A 16,712-nucleotide genomic window follows, 5' to 3' on the forward strand; every position below is an offset into this window, starting at 1 on the left:
GCAGGTCAGGCCCGCCCGGCTCCCTCCTCCTGGCCGCAGGCCCCGCCGGGGAGGCGGTGGTGCCTTCTCCCGCCCCGCCCCGCCGGGCCGTGCGCCTTCCTGGGGGCCCTGCGGCCCCTTTAAACCCCCGCTCGGGCCCCGCCTCCTTTAGCCCTCCTCAGCCAATGAGCGCGCGGTGGCGGGAGGCGCCTGCGTCGGCTGCCTCCCCGCGGCCCAATGAGGGCGCGCCCTGCCGCGCGGTGCACGGCACGTCCGCCCTCCCGCAGCGCCAGGCGAGCCCCGCGGGCGGCGGAGCGGGAGGAGGCCCCGGCCCAGGTCCAGGCCCCACTGGCCCCCGCGCCGCCGCCATGGTCGGCCGGGAGAAGGAGCTCAAGATCCGCTTCGTGCCGGGGCGCTGCGAGCTGGTGGAGGTGAGCAGCGGCGCCGGGAGCCCGCGGCGGGGGGTTGGCTCCGGGTGCGCAACGACGGCTGGCGGGGGCTCCCGGCTGCCCGCGGCGGGCCCGGCCGTCCCGCCCGGGCAGGGCCGCGGGGTGCGCCGTCCCTCCGGGGGCACTCCGTGCTGTTGACGCGGGCGGAGCGTCGGAGCCGCTGAGCGGGGCCCTGTGCCGAGCGCGGAGCGCCGCGGCCCCGGCGGGTCGGGAGGAGAGGCGCCGCGTCCCGGCGGGCTGGCGGCGCGGGCGGGCGCGCAGTGCGGCGGTGCCGCTGCGGCGGCCGGGCCCTCCCGCCGTGCGGCCTCGGCGCAAGGGGAGGCAGGCGCGCCGAGGCTCGGGCGCGGGGCTCTTGGGTTTTAAGTTATCTCAGGTACCCTTGGGCCCCTGCTGCGGGTTACCCGCGAGCGGTAGACATGAGTACTTTTGTATCTCCTGCCATTCTCGTTACATCCGTCGCCCCAGAGGTGCCTCGGGCTGTAGCAGGAAGTTACGGCTGTTAAGCCCACCTGTTAAACCGCTTCACCTTAGCGGGCCGATTGCACAGAAAAGGGAACCCTGTGCGGGAGTTCCACGTATCGTCGCTTCTGGGGGCTGCTCCTTTTCTGGTGTCGTGTTTTAGCATCAAGAACGTTCCCCAGGTGTAGCTTGTAACGGCTGCAGCGGTGAGTGCTTGACGTGGAAGTTGAATGCACAGCGACTTTTTGTCAGTAAGTTTCTCGTGTCAATAAGTATTCACGTGTCAGTCCGTGACTTCCATAAAGGCTGTTGGTTTTCCTTTTGCTGCTGTAGGTGATGCCAAAGCAGGACAAAGAGCTCAGCCTTGGAGGGATGGCCCTGTCGTGACTTTTTTTGTCATCGTATTATGTTGCAAATCTGTGTTATCCCAGTAGCTTCTGTTTTTAGTGGGTATTCCTTAACACGGGTATTTTCGAGCTCATTGTGATTCTGTCAAGTTCAGTTTTTATGTAGAGCTTATAAAGTACTTGTATCTTGGTTTTCACCTTGAAATGCATCACATTTTATTTTTTTTTGTAAATTATACTCTTATTTTGTATTTTGGTAGTGTCTACAAAGGAATCTTAGATCTCCTAAATGCTATTTTTTTTAAACTTATAGTGCTGTTGCTTGTATATTTTTTATGTGAATGGGACTGCTGAGTACAATTCTCTTTTATTACATTAATTTTTAGTGAGAATTGAATATAAGATAAGGCAAAATGAAATTGAGTGCTTTATTATAAAGCTCAAAATTGTGCATTTAAGTGGTATTATTCAAAATCAGAACTTTCTGCACATTTGATGACTGAACACGACTGCTGCTTAGTTGAGAAACACGTGTAAAAGATTTGTCAGCTGTTAGGCTAATCTGAGCAAGAACTGGCATTTCAGTCTATAAAACTTGCAAGCGAAAGGATAACGTTTGAATTCTACAGTATCTTTTATTCTTTACATGTAGTAACTACCTATAAAATTACTGCAAATCCTAAGCGCACTTTCTAGCTCGTTAGCATAACAGTCTTACATTTTAGTTGCATTATGTTATTAATACTCTATCTGTATTTAAGAAAAAGAGTGTAAATTAACAAAAGTCAGAAAGAAGATGCTACGCCATATGTGGTTTCAGTTAAATACTGAATACTCCTAGATAGCAGCTATACACTTTTTGCCTCCTTCTCTTCTAGAGGACAATGATTAATTCCTTGCAAGACAAAGCAAGTAAGAGGAATTAAATTTTTAGCTTTGCTAACTATTAAAGACAATCTGGTTGCTCCACTGAAGTATGTGGTGCCGTTCCTATGCATTTGCTTGGCTGCGTGTGGACAGCTGTGAGGCAACAACAGGAGCTTCTGCAAGTCTGTGAGAGCACCTTCAAGCAGCAGTGGTGGGAACCACTAAACCTCACAGGTCCTTTGGATTCAGAAGTTCTGCTGTCTGTAGTTACTAGGCCCGAGACAGAAATACTGCTGCAGCTGGGTGGCATTCTGAGAAAGAGCGAGGCAACATATAGGGAAAGAGTTAACCTGTACAGGTTTTGTATTACCAGAACGTTTAACTTCTGGTAAGGTGAAACATGTTTAAACTGGTAGTTACTTTGTGTTGAATTATGGGAAACATCTATCACTTAATCTTGGTTTCTCAGAAACAACTGTCTAAGGTCAATTAGTCTTGCAGACAAGAGCAACAGGATCCAAACTGTACTTAACTTGGTAAAAGCTGTGATTGTGTTCAGTTCAAGCTGTGCTGCTAATTTAATACCCTCTTTATGAGACGTAGAATAAACAAACTTAGATAAATGATGCTTAAAGATGTCGGATTTTACAAATGACGCATGTTTTTGTGTTGGTCGCTTTCTGCTTATTAAAGATATTCTGTGATATTTTTAGAGAACCTTTCAACAAGTCTTTGATGTTTATTAGCGGGTGCCCTCTGGCTATAGAAGTGCTGATCATCTCTCCTATGACGCTCTGTCCAGGCTTTGCTAAGATAAAAAGTACATAACAAAAAAAAGAAAACAGTACGTGCATGTTCTTGCTTATGCTTTTCAGAGAAACGTGGGCAGCCTGAAAAAATTGTAAATAAATTTTTGTTCTGAGGTCAAATTGACTGTAAAGATAAAGGCAACTTTTTAAAACATCACTTGCTGTAGTTTGTCATTTTCAGGAAACTGTACAGATATAAATTATTAATTTTCATCCAGTACTGATGAGAATAAGTCAACCTTTGCCTGAAGATTGAGAGTTGAGGAAAATGCATGTAATGGTGCTGGGAACTGTAAGCAATTGTTTTGGGATAGGCTGTTTCCATAATGCACCTCTGCATATACCCTTATGGAACAAAAGCTTTTTAAGAATGCAAGATAAACAGTAATTTGGAAGCAATTTCTATTGCTTCCTGTGCTGCAATCAAAAAGTAGCGGTCTGCTACAATGCTGAAAATGTAGGAATGCTCAGAAGTGAGTGGGCTGTTTGAATTGCATAGTAGAGAGCATTTACAAAATTATAATCAAGTATCACAAATTGTCCTTGTGTATAAAGTGGTCAGGAAATCCAAGATTTATGGATTCTTCCCACCTGAAGTTTTGTTCTCTACTGGCATGTAAGCATATGCTTTTATTTTTGCTTTTAGCAGGCTCTTGTTCATGATACATGCAGAAGGAAAGCATGAAAGGAAAATAAAGATTGCACAGACAGACATGAATCTTGTTTGCTGTCTTGAAAACCTGATGGTCTAGTGAGTGATGGAGAGCAGTGACTTTGTGTGAACTGATGTACACAACTGTCTCAAGTACCGAGATGTGCGGGAGCTGAAGGAAAGCTTTAGTATGTTGTATAGCTTGAGAGTTTAAATTATCAAATCACTTTCAGATGTATTTTGTAAAACTGAGAAGAGAGGTGTATCTGGTTTTTACTTATTATTAGACTATTGTGTTGAATAACGATGAATTACTGTTCTATTTAATAATAAAATTCAGGTCTTCAGTTCTTGCAGTCATTGTAGGTAGGCCCACAGGGAGCTGTGTTGTATTGCTACAGCCTCTACCAGGCACAGTCTATCCAAAATTAGTTGTTGCAGGATGTGGACCCTAACTGTTACACATTTTGGGTCCATTTTCAAAAGAAGTTATTTTCCTCATTTCAAATTCCACAAAGTTACCAGACTTGGAATGAACTTAGGTTTGGTTTGTTTTCCCCTCTTGTTGTGGAAGTAAATGAATTTCCCATTTAAGTTTTGTTTTCATTATCTTCAAAAATATGTTTAAATATTTGATTAGGTACAGTATTGGTGCTCCCAGATGTTTGTGTTCCATGAGACACTCCAATACACTCATGTGGCAAGGAAGGCTATTTAATACGGTATCACGGACTGTTGCCTTGCATACTTTTTAAGAAAAAACAGTAGTAAGCAATAGTAGAAAGAAAACCTTTCCTGTTCTCATTTCCCTAGGAAGATATTGAGATTCCCAGTAGGCGAGTTTTGATTACGGGTGCTACGGGACTTCTCGGCAGAGCTGTGTTTAAAGAATTCAATGAAAATAATTGGAATGCAGTTGGCTGTGGATACAGGAGAGCTCGGCCCAGATTTGAACACATTAATCTTCTGGACTCTATTGCAGTTCATAACATTATCCATGATTTTCAGGTAAGTTTCTGGAGTATGAAGGAGATAGATTTATAAGTCTAGTCATCAGTTGATAGTACTGTTCTAATACTCAGTTCACGTGGCTTTAGTGGGGCTAATGCTTTGGCAGAGCTCTGAAAAATTTATGGCTGCCTTTTCTGCCCCATCTGGAGTGTAGGTCTGCTCTGTAGATGCAGATAGTTCTGAACTTTGCTATCACCACCATGGACAGACTGCAGGTAACAGATGTACATGTCGGCGCACTTGCATCAATATTTGAAAGAAAAAGATAAAGTGAGATATTGACGTAGTAACATGAAGCAGTTCTGTTGTAGCTGAAGAACACTTGATTACAACAGCAGTAACTATGTCTAGCGTGCAGTGCAGTAAGAAGTTCACTGTTTTTTCAATCTAACTTGCAAGGGGCGTATATAAAACCTGAAACAGATTATGCAGGGTGCCATTCTATAAAATGGCTTTAAATATCTTGTTAATAGTCTGCATATGTCAAATAAGCCACGTGTAAATTTTTTTGGTATCTTGAAGCAGCATGGTTCTATTTTACTTCCTAAGGAAAACATGCTCCTCAGAATGCCATGATTAAAAGTAATATTGCTAATTTTATTACTTCTCACAACTTAGTGAAATGCCTTTTTGCCTGAGGGAGTTCATTGCTAGAGCTAGGGTGCAACTGCAATCTCTTGACAATGTTTGTTGTTTAAAATCAGTCTTTAATTTCCAGCCTCATGTTATAGTGCATTGTGCTGCTGAGAGAAGGCCAGATGTTGTAGAAAGTCAACCAGATGCTGCTTCTCAGCTCAATGTGGCTGCTTCAGGGAACTTAGCAAAAGAGGCGGGTAAGGAGACCATCTAACGGATTTGGTTTCTTGTTAAAATACTGCATTTATTTATACAGGAACAGAATGATGAGCAAGTTACTCAAAGTGCTGAATGTCATTTCTGCGATCAGTGTGCCGTCGATCCATTTTCTGTAAGGGTAGCATGTATGTCTATGTGCAGGATCAGTGAACAAAGCAGTGGGAATGATGAATGGGGCTAGAAGATAAGATTCTTTGGAGATTTGATTGAAAGTTTATTGTGATTTCAAACAAGGCGTGAATTAAAATAGACTATGTATAAACATTTTCTTCCTAGCTGGAGTTGGAGCATTTCTGATCTACATTAGTACAGACTATGTATTTGATGGAACAAGCCCTCCTTATAAAGAGACTGATGTACCAAATCCCCTGAATTTATATGGTAAAACCAAACTAGAGGGTGAAAAGGCAGTCCTGGAAAATAATGAAGGTAAGAATGCACTCACTTTTTTAATAGAGGCTTTCTATTTTTACTTAGTTGTATATTAGCTTAATAGACTCGTAAGTCAGTGGTAAAGCTGCAAAACCATGGAAATGAGGTTTAGAAAGAACATGATTAGGAATCAGTCTCCTTGCTCATAAACGATTCCTATTGCTTATAGGTTGACAAAAGCTTTATTTCTGACTTGTTCTGATCTTCATTTGCGTTACTAGTGTCTGCTGATGGACATTCACAAGCCTTTGTCTACTGCAAATCAACTAGTCCTAAGGAAAGATAAAACATATCAATATATTGTAATGGCACAAGCTTTACTACACTTTATATATAGCTGCTGTTATTTAGGGGGATGCATTGCAATTGTTCTAAATGTGTGTTTACTTACAGGGAAAAACAGGCTTGCACTTCAATAATAACGTGTAGGCTTTGGTTGTTACTCTTTTGGTTTTCTTGCTGATCTCCTGTTGTGCTCTCATTACATAAGCCATCAGACCATCCGTTTTATTTTTACCCACCTAGCTCACCACACACATCAGGTTCCTGCTTGTAACACTTTCTAAAGGGTTAGTAACATATTTGTTTTTAAGCAACTAATTCTTTTTATTTGTTATTTAAATATTTTCTTAATGAAAATTGGCATTCAAAATATACAAACATATTTTTTAAAATTCTACTCTATAAGGGGAAAAAAGCTTGGGATTGAACATGTTCCCTTGCATTTAAAACTTATTTCTTGTATAAAAGAGAGGTTTGGTTGTTTCTAGTTAGTATGCTGTCAGTTTCCATTCAGAGATTCTAAGGAAAGAAGCACTTCTATTTTCTCAAAGAATTTGAAGAAAATAATCTTAGTGCACTTGCAGAAGAGGCTTCTGATATGTCAATATGATACTCAGACTGTGATTCTGTTCTGCCTAACCACAGAATTGAACAATTGATAAATTAGTGTGATGGTCTTTCAGTAAAAATATACGCCATACTTGAAAATGATAGGCCTTAAAATAGGTTTGTCATTACTAGTAAGAAATAGACCTTCTAAAAAATACTTTGACAGGGGAAGTCTTATTTAAGTAAAAATCAATTTAAATAAAAAGTTATTCACTCCACCTCTTATTTAAATATCATCTCTGAGTTTGACTGTGATGCTGTTTGCTCCCTCTTCTAGATTGGTAATGAAGATAAGACTGCACCAAATTCAAGTACGTGTGGGTATCTTGCTAGATCCTTCCCCCGACACAACACTTCAGTTTTGTTTCATAACCTTGTTGAGCATGATCTGTCAGGCAGTAGTGGGTTGCAGCAGTGGTATTATTAGCAGAAGGAGTTTCGAGATGGTGCTGAGCGAGATGCTTGAAAATGTCAATTCTATTGTTTCATACAAATATAAATATTTTACATGTAAGTCTTCCAACCACTAATTTGCTAATGTTGTATAGGTAAAATTCAGTCTATCAAATGTCTGTAGTTGTGTGAAGAACTTCCCTATCCATTTCTGTTGTATAATGCAAGAATGTCCACTAATAATTTGGGGGGTTTTGCGTATTTCTTAAAAATGTATTTTACTTTGGTTAGGAGGGGATACAAGTTATATTTAGTACTCATGCTTATAAAACTAAAAAGTTTCAGTAGGTCTTCAGAACCATTGCTAATGAAGCGAATGCTCTCCAAGTCTCAGATAGCTGTTTGAGAACAAAAGGCAGGCAGTCTTTCTCAAATAATGAATAATTCTAAAGGTATTTTTAAAAAGATATTTCAACCAGTATTTAGAGATAGGAAGAACACATTCGCTGAGTGACCAAATAACTGTTTTTAGAGCAGCAGGAAATCAGTGTCATGTTGGGTTTTTTATTGTATTTGTTTTTCTTGTGTAAGTACTTCTTTCAGTTTACTTTTCTGTGAGAACAGTTTTTGTGTTAGCTTTTTCTTTTTGGCTTTCTAATAGCTACAGCATTTTCCTACAAGTCTTGAAGAATTGCAATGATTTGGTGACTTCCACTTCTAATTTCAGGACTGATTTTATTTTTTTTTTCTTTAAGTAAAAATATCTGTATTACCTTTAATGAATTTGTCATAGCCAGCTTGGATTTCCCCTCAAAGAGGCCTTTTGAGTCTTCATGACCGAGGTAGACTAGTATGATGTATTCCATCATAAAATATCCTTCTCTTTGCACTTAGTTTAATTTTGCAGATCACTGTCTTGAAATCTAGTATTGTTTACTACTGTATACTGTGAACTTATTTCTTATTTGTCAAGCTTTTTATTCATTCCAAGGTTCATGTCTCCCTTCTGGTAAACAATATCCTCCGTTATGCAGGAGGCTTTTGCACCCTGGGCAAAAAATCTCTGTAATTGATGCCTGATTATGGTGATTTGTGATTGGTGGGAATTTTTGTTCTTGCTCTTACCCAGGGAGAATGGGGAGTGCTGGGGTAACTGCATAGTGCAGTTGTGTGGGTTTTTTTTTTAATTTTTTAAATTTTTGTTCTAACCCAAACAGGCCTTCTTTTTTCTCTTGCAGTGTTAATGAAAGCTTGTTAACTTCCTGGAAATCAATGACACGAATGAAAATAAATTTATGTAAACTTAGTGTTTATAAACTGTTTTGAGTTTATATAAATTAAAATGATATTCTGAGAGCAAACGTATTAATTGCATTTTCTTTGTGATTTGTAGATGTTTAGTATCACCGACATATTTCTTAACACTTCCAAAACACTTTTCAGGTTATGGTTACAGCATTCATACCTATTCATAACAATGTTAACACTTAAAATATTCTTTCTTTTAGATGCTGCAGTACTTAGGATTCCTCTCTTGTATGGAGAGGTGGAAAGACTGGAGGAAAGTGCTGTGACTGTTATGTTTGATAAAGTGCAGTTCAGTAATAAATCTGCCAACATGGACCACTGGCAACAAAGATTTCCTACTAACGTCAAGGATGTAGCAACTGTTTGCAGGCAACTAGCAGAGAAGAGAATGCTGGTAAGAATTTAAAGAAACAAGCCTCTTCAAAGTAAAAACAGTTAGAGTTCTTGGCTTTGTTTCTGAACAACTGAGAACTGCATATAACTTGCATAATTCTTTGCGTTTCTGGAACACTGGGAGGAAGGAAAGAACTAGCTGTAATACTGCAGTACCTTTACATGACAGTGTGTGGATATTCTGATATTTGAAACAAAAGTGAGTGAAGTGATGGGACAGATCCTTCTAAAAATTGTCATATGTCTTCTAGTCTATGGGAGACAAATGCAAATACCTAACTTATTCCAATATGCCTCTTACAAATTGCCATTTTGGACTAAAATACCCACGGCGGTTGAATGTAATTCTCAAAGATGCCCTTTTTTATTGTATTAAGAAGACTGAAGTGGCAAAAACTAGCCACTGGAATTAAATACTTTATTGTGTTTATTCACCACAGCGTCTTCAGAACACCACTTTGCAAGGTAACAAAGCTAACGAACCACCTTTATTTTTCATACATATAACTTGGAAAAAATGGACCATGCACATATGGTGGGCCTGGTGCAATCCATTTGTTTGATAGGACTTGTATATGGTTGCAGTTTAACATTCAGAATGTGTGTGGTGCCTTTTGTATTTGTTTTCGAGTAAGTGAATAGTATAGAATAGCCGAGTTCCTCCTCCCCAGGTATTTGACCTTGGTTGGTTGGTTGGCTCGCTCCTTTCCCTCCTGCTAATTCTACAGAATATAAGCTGTTTGTGAAGTCAGGTCAGATATATGTAACAGCAGTTGTCAGTCTCAGTCCTTAGTCAGGTGTTCTCTGAGAATGTGCAAGACATTTCTAGAACGTCGGTGAGGTGCTGTAACATGCCTTTCAGGATAGGATCTTGCTGGAAGATTATTCTGCACAATTCTTGCACAGGAATTAGTCTGAGGGCTAGCTAGCTGCTTTTTTTTCACCTGTGCTTCCCGTTTCTTCATAGGACCCATCAATAAAAGGAATATTTCACTGGTCTGGCAATGAACAGATGACTAAGTATGAAATGGCATGTGCAATTGCAGATGCTTTCAACCTTCCCAGCAGCCACCTGAGACCAGTAAGTGATGCGGTGTTCGACCTGTAGAAAGATGGATGTGCTTTATCGTTTCAAGTAGTCGGTCTCAGGCTAGCTGTCCAAATAAGCTTTCCCTTCAGGACGATCTGTGTGAGTATGTCTAGCACAGCAGATGTATTGCTGAGGATGCTGTCTGGTATCTAAGTCAGAAAAACAACAGCTGCTTTGACCTGCTGAATTACAAAAATTACCCAGTCAGTCAGTAACCAGTTTCACAGTCTGTAGTGTACCGGTATTTCTGCAGAACAGTTCCCCTTAGTCATGAGTAAATCCATATTTTTTGTTCTATTTTTGTTCTTAAAAAAGCTGACAGAATGACAGAACATTAACTTGAAGGTAGGAATCTGTCAGAACTTTTCAATGTCCAGATTTATTTCTGAAAACATGCGCTTAAGAACTTCAAATAATTTTTGCTTTGCTTAAAACACCTGTCTTGCAGTTTTATTGACACTTAAAAGTAAGACTGCTCTTAAAGACATACTGATAATGTTGTGAGAGTATAACATTTAAATAAGATTTTTTTATATCCAAAATAAATTCCAATGATTCCGAATTAGTAAAGGCTGGAACTGAAATGTGGCTTGGAAGATGGAGGAAAAAGAATGGAGAACACTAAGTTACTCTGAATTTTTCTTGCCCAAATCTATTTCTCTTCAAGTATATTGATCAAGACATGGTTCAGTCCACATTTTAGAGAATTTTTACCTTGTGATTATAGTCATAGGGTGAAAATAGGTACAAAACATAGAAAAGCATAAATGGTGAGCAGTAATTGACTGAGAAAAATTTAACTTAAGATACTTCATGTTGCTTTGCCTGACATCTGTTATGTTGAAATGAGGTTAACCATAAAACAAGCAAACAAACAAAAAACCCCAAACAAAAAAAAACCACCACAAAATAGTTGGAAGGGGAGGAGAGTAACATACCTAAATGAGCATATATAAGAATAAATATTTTTCTATCATTTCTGATTACTTGTTGGTGTGTTGGTTTTTTTTTTTCTGTTTACTTTTTAGATTACTGATTGTCCAGTTGTGGGTGCTCTTCGTCCGAGGAATGCTCAGCTAGACTGCTCCAAGTTGGAGATGCTGGGGATAGGTCAGAGAACGCCATTTCGAGCTGGGATCAAAGAATCACTTTGGCCTTTCCTTGTTGACAAGAGATGGAGGCAGACAGTCTTCCATTAGTTTGTAACTTTTTTAGTAAAAGTATGGTATGTGGCACTTTTTTAAAAGAAGAAAATAGTTTTGTATGAGTGTTCTTAAATTGTGACATTTATGAATTTTCATTTAATCAGGTAAACATATGGTCTTGCACTAGTGAAATTGTTAGCCTAAAAAAAGTTCAGTGACAAAAACTGAGCCTATTTGATGTCATGGATCTTTCCTTCCATTCGTACCAGTCTAACTTAGTGTCTGTTCCTAGCAGATTGTGGTTCTTAGTAATCAGAACCATTTGATGCTAAGAATGACTCAGATCACTTGTAAACTTACTTTTGGCTGAAATATGTTGTTGATGCTTAAGGTCTGTGCCATTGTTGTATATACCATTTCTCTTCATTAAAAGACATGGTCAGTTACTTTATTACCAAAAATCTGAGTTATTTGTTTTTAACTTCTGAAGGTGGTGTTCTTACAAAGTTAAACTGAAGTGTAGGAATCTTTAAATGTTTGTTTGGCTTGAGCTCTGATCAAAATGTTTTTTAAAAAAGTGAAACTTTATTTTTGCAATTATCAAGTGTACTTTTTATGCTTGAAATATTTTCAGAATGTTCTGTAAATTGAATGCCTGCAGCTCATATTTGTACAATAAGTTGTACGCATTTGTTTTAATGGTGACATATAAAAGCTAGAAGAGGGCTGGGAGGGTGGGGAACAGATAGTTTTGACCTGGGTGTTTTTTTGGGCTGGGGGATTGGAGTTGGAGGATTTTTTTTTTTTGAGTGGGGGGTTGTTTGTTTTTTGTATATAAGCATGAAATATCTTCATCTTTCTCTTTTTTTTGGGGGGGGGGCAGTACTTGGGACTGGTGAAATTAGTGGGAGGAAGATGTATGTTAGTCAATACATGTGAGATGGAGAGGAAGGGTATTCAAGAATTTGTAGCACTGTGGCTTCTTTTGCACAGACTGTCAGATCTTGCACTGATGCAGCTTGTTCTGGAACAGCAAAGCGCATATGTTGAAGGTTTGCACCCACAACAGTCTTAATATAAGCAAATATTTAATCTGCTGAAGTCTAGTCCTTGAAGTTGGACTCAGTGGCCAGGAAAAGTGGAGGAAGAACATGGTTTGTAAAGGTTAGTTTCCTTCTGAAGCTGTAGAATCAACAGAACAATATAAATGTTCTGAGATTGCCAGCAGATTATTAGTAAAACTAGGAAAAGCTGCATTTAGATGATCGTTTCTTTTTCTGAGGTTGAAATGAAGGGGGAGGGGAAGATGTTCAGCTTTTAATTTAAAAAAAGAAAGGGGGGGTATACACAAAAATAAACCAACTGAAGATCTTCTGAAAGTCAGCTTTACATTTAGTCCTTTAATTTACAACTGGCATATGCTAAGAGTTCACAATCCCGATTTGTTTTTAGTCTGAAGTCCTGATATACATATGGTAATTTATCTCCAAAATGACAATAAATATATATTGCCAGCATGAGAAACAGTTGTTGATTCTTTCTTTACCATCAGGATTTGCTTATCTGAATCATAAATATTTGCAATTCTCTGTGAAATCTGTGTGCCCTTTCAGTGACTCCCCCCCGCCACCTCCCACTGCTCCTTAATTCAATGAACTATTTTCAGAGTTAGATTAGGTTGGATCAGTGTTTCTCTGTCAAAGTGCCGCTGCCTTGGGGATGAGATAAACGTACACACAAAAAAAAAAGGTACAGAAGGTTTTGAAAATAGGAGCCTGAGACATCCCGGGCCTCAGTGCTTGATCAGGAAGATTCTGAGTACATCCCCTCCACTTGCAGGCAGCAAAGTTTTTATTAAATTTGACACCATACTTTTAAAATATAACAGTAAATTTAAAATTGATATGAAAAATTGGAGATGGGGATAAAAGCCACAAGAAGAAAAAATTTAAGGAACACTGAGGTGGACAGTAGACTTGCTATTTCACTGTCTGGTTTGTTGTTTTTTTTTTCTTGGCATACATTATCAGAAGTGACAATATTTTATTAAAGTTAAGTAGCTAAATAATTCTCTAAGTGCTTCTCTTTTTATTTCCATTTTAAAAATGTAGGAAAATACATTAATATCTGGAAGGCAGTATATGCCATTGTGGATTTATTGCTGATTTTTGTAAAACTGTTCGCAAATTGCTTATTGCTAGATCCACAAAAAAAAAGAGGATGTTAAATACTGATTTGGGGAGTATCCAATTCTGTATTTTTTTTTTAAATGAAAGGGGCGCTTTTTTTTTTCCCCCAAGATGATGCAAAACTGCCTCTTCCACCTACAGGAAAGTGCTCTATCCATTCCCTTCAACTGCTACCAGTTAATTGGCACTGCATCTGTTATTGTAAATGGAGCAGTTTGACCAGGAAGTAAAAAGGACAACCTCTCTCCCAAATGTAAAGCACCTAACAGGGATGAGTTGGGCATTTTACTGGGAAGAGAGAATTGCAATTTTGAATTTTTCTCACACTGAGCAAGAGAGTGAGTTGCAGTCTTAGTGCTCTAAACACTGAACTGTGAAACAGAAGTGTGTAATTTACCCCTCCACCTGCCCTGGTTTGTTCAGCAGCCAGTGGTGTGTTAAGACTGCTGCAACTACTGCAGGTGACACGAGCGGACAGTCTCCTACATCACTTATCTTGCAGGGCTGACGGATACTCTTGAAACTGAAAAACAAGTGTGCTACAGGAGCAGAATTTTGGAACTTGTATCTTGAAAATGTGTTTGTAGTTTTCAAGGCAACTTAGATGGCAGTTAATCACTGAATTTCTTTTTTTTTGAGCACTGAAATATGGGAGTTTCTAAGTGGTTTTGATTCTTAAATATGGGGTGGTTCAACCTTGCCCACTCTTTAATTGGATTAATCTTTACATTTCATCTGGGGGTACATGGACCTTCCTAGGTAAAAAAAACAAACAAACATGTATGGATTTTTTTTTTTATTAATTCTTCTAGATTTGCAGAATCAATTTTGTGTTTAGTAAAAGCTACAACTGTTCTAACAGGAAGGGGTGGTTTGGAGAACTCTTGCTTCCTAAGCAGCCTGCCAGACAACGTTTCTATATAAGGTGTTGGCAATATGATTTAATTCATGGATGTGTTGCACCTTGTGTGTGTTGTTACCCTGCCTAAGACTTAATTTTTCCCATCAAGAAGATGAAGAATATATTAATTTAAAAAAGAAGCGTCTGGAGCTAGTTACAGTGAAGTGCTGCAGCTCTGGAGTAAGTTTCAAAGGATGACAGTATGACTGCAAGATACAAAAATGACAAGAAATGGATAGAAAAAAATGTGATTTTCTTAGTTGCATGCTTGAATACTTGGATGACTAAAGATATAGAAAAACTAAATGTTACGGTGGTATGAGTTTTCCCACCTTCTACTGCAGCCCCTCCACAAAAAGTTGTTTAGATATATTCAAAAGCTATGTTCAATGAAAACTATATTCCCAGCTAGACTGCAGTCCAAGAGTCTTGTTAGTACTGCTTTTAAAAAATGTCTTAGGTGCAGTTGCGACAATTCCGAATTTATTTTGAAGTGTAAGGAAAATCAACCTAAAAGGTTTTCAAGTAAGTCACACTGACTATAACTGGATTAAATGGGTAGCTCCTTTCATCATTAACTTTTACAGCATGGCTCAAAAGTACAACCTGGATTGAAGCTTCACTACGTTAATCCTTTTAACTAGGAGTTTTGGGGTAATTCTGCCTAAATTCTGGCAAAGTGATCATGAACATCAAGCTGTCATAACTAAATATGTGGGAAGTCCCAAGCTGAGATATTCAATCCTCTTGTATAAATGTGTGTTAAGATCTGGATTCTGTTCAGATAAATATACACTTTATTTCAGTATGTTAATGATAAAATTTAGCAATCTATATTCAGCAATGTATTTTCCATTTTGCTCCATATGTAGTCTATAAAAAATAAATACCAAACTCCATCTGGCTATCATTTCTTTATTTTACTACCATCATCTGAAGGCTGTGACAGATTACAAAGGTGAAAGGCAAGTATGTTTTTAAATGTCGTCTGTTTGCTACATGGTTTTCCTACCAAGAAAAATTGTTCTTAATGCGTAAAAGGTGAAAATCATAGCTTTTACGTATGATAACAGTTACAAAATCAGTATCAGATAATCTTTGACATAAATACTTAAACCAAAATACAGAAACAACAGTTCCTCTTACCTTTTTTGTACCAAGTCAAGAGTAAGGAATTGTTATTTCAAGGGTTCCAGTAGGAAATGAAAAACCAGTTACCTCCGTCATTTCTGTGAAGAAAAGACTACCGTTCAGTTATATCTTGTCACAGGGGATCTGCATCCTCAGCATTCCCCCACCATAAAGCATAGTAGAAGTTGCCGTGGAGAATGTAGTCTCCAAGACACTTTATTACTAGACAGACACCTTTCATGACATTTCCCTCCCTTAGTAATAGATATCTAAGAGAGCACTATAGATATTGCAAGAGAGTGGAACTAGTACTGTAATTTTCCAATCACTTTTAAGCTATGTTGCTGATGCAAGAATTGGTCATACTCTTCCCTTTTCTTCTCTGGCTTTGTGTTTCTGGTTCCATGGCTCTGTAGGTATTTGTGTTGGTCAACAAGAGCCTGGGAACTGTGCAGGGTCAAAATCATTCTGATTGCATGAGATGCAGTCTTTGTGCGCAGAGGAAAGAATGGCTTTTTACAGGAGCTCTGCCAATTTCTGCCAGCTTAGTGATTGTGAAAGTCTGGCAATACAGAGTCAGTCCTGCTTGAATCCTCATTCTAGGGTTATTTGATGTTTATATTCATTTATTCATTGCTCTCTGTCAGCTAAGGGGATAAAGAAAGAAAAGTCACTGGGTTTAAAGTCTCATTTTCTGTTTAGACTGCTAAGATGCAATTCACTTTTTATATCCCAGGCCTTCTAAACCCAAAGGACAGATTTTCATGAATTAAAAGAAGTTTCTTGTATCATCCGGTCTCTTCTGATTTATTTCTACATAAAGATGAGATAAAGACCATACCGATTTGTCCCTAAGTAAAACAAAGTTAAGTTAGCGTTTTATAAATGTTTCAGTTCTTTTCTAGGCCTCCACTATTGTTCTCGGGAAGTACAATATTGGAATTAAAAAAAAATTAGTACAACTTATTCACTCCCTTTCAAGAGAAATGTAACTTGTTGATTTAGTGTTGTGCCCTTTTTCTACCTTCTAAAGCTGATTTTATTAGCGTGGCTTCATAGCAGTGATATCTGTTAATATATGTGCACAGAAAAGAGTTTCATGTTGTTCTTGAAACAGTGACAGAACTCTGTTTTTAAACTCAGTACTTTCTGGTTCATTGCTGGGCCAAGGCACTGCAAAAACATTGTCACTGTAAACCTTCACAGAGTTGTCCTTCTCTCCACTTGACTCCATTTTGCTGTTAAAAGTTTGTTCTAAGTAACTGAAGTATGGATCAGTTCCAAAAATGGCATGCTTGTCTTCTTGTAACTGATAAACTGAAAAGCCATCAGGGAAAGGTAGAGACTTCTTATTAGACCGATGGTCCTGAAGCCATGAAGCAATATCTGCTACCACTTCCCAGAAAGCTGG

The 16,712-nt window shown here is 39.0% G+C and overlaps 1 protein-coding gene across 1 annotated transcript; it reads left to right on the top strand.

The window, feature by feature from the left end:
• The first annotated feature begins 251 nt into the window (after positions 1-251).
• Positions 252-15,075, top strand: MAT2B (methionine adenosyltransferase 2 non-catalytic beta subunit). The gene is made up of 7 exons (XM_068417271.1): positions 252-410; positions 4,376-4,570; positions 5,292-5,406; positions 5,705-5,857; positions 8,653-8,846; positions 9,813-9,926; positions 10,964-15,075. Exons 1-7 carry the CDS (start codon positions 348-350, stop codon positions 11,132-11,134), a joined length of 1,005 nt encoding a protein of 334 aa, XP_068273372.1. The 5' UTR covers positions 252-347; the 3' UTR covers positions 11,135-15,075.
• Positions 15,076-16,712: the final 1,637 nt, after the last annotated feature.

This window comes from Nyctibius grandis, chromosome 22, assembly GCF_013368605.1.
Source record: "Nyctibius grandis isolate bNycGra1 chromosome 22, bNycGra1.pri, whole genome shotgun sequence".
Classification (NCBI taxonomy): Eukaryota; Metazoa; Chordata; class Aves; order Nyctibiiformes; family Nyctibiidae; genus Nyctibius; species Nyctibius grandis.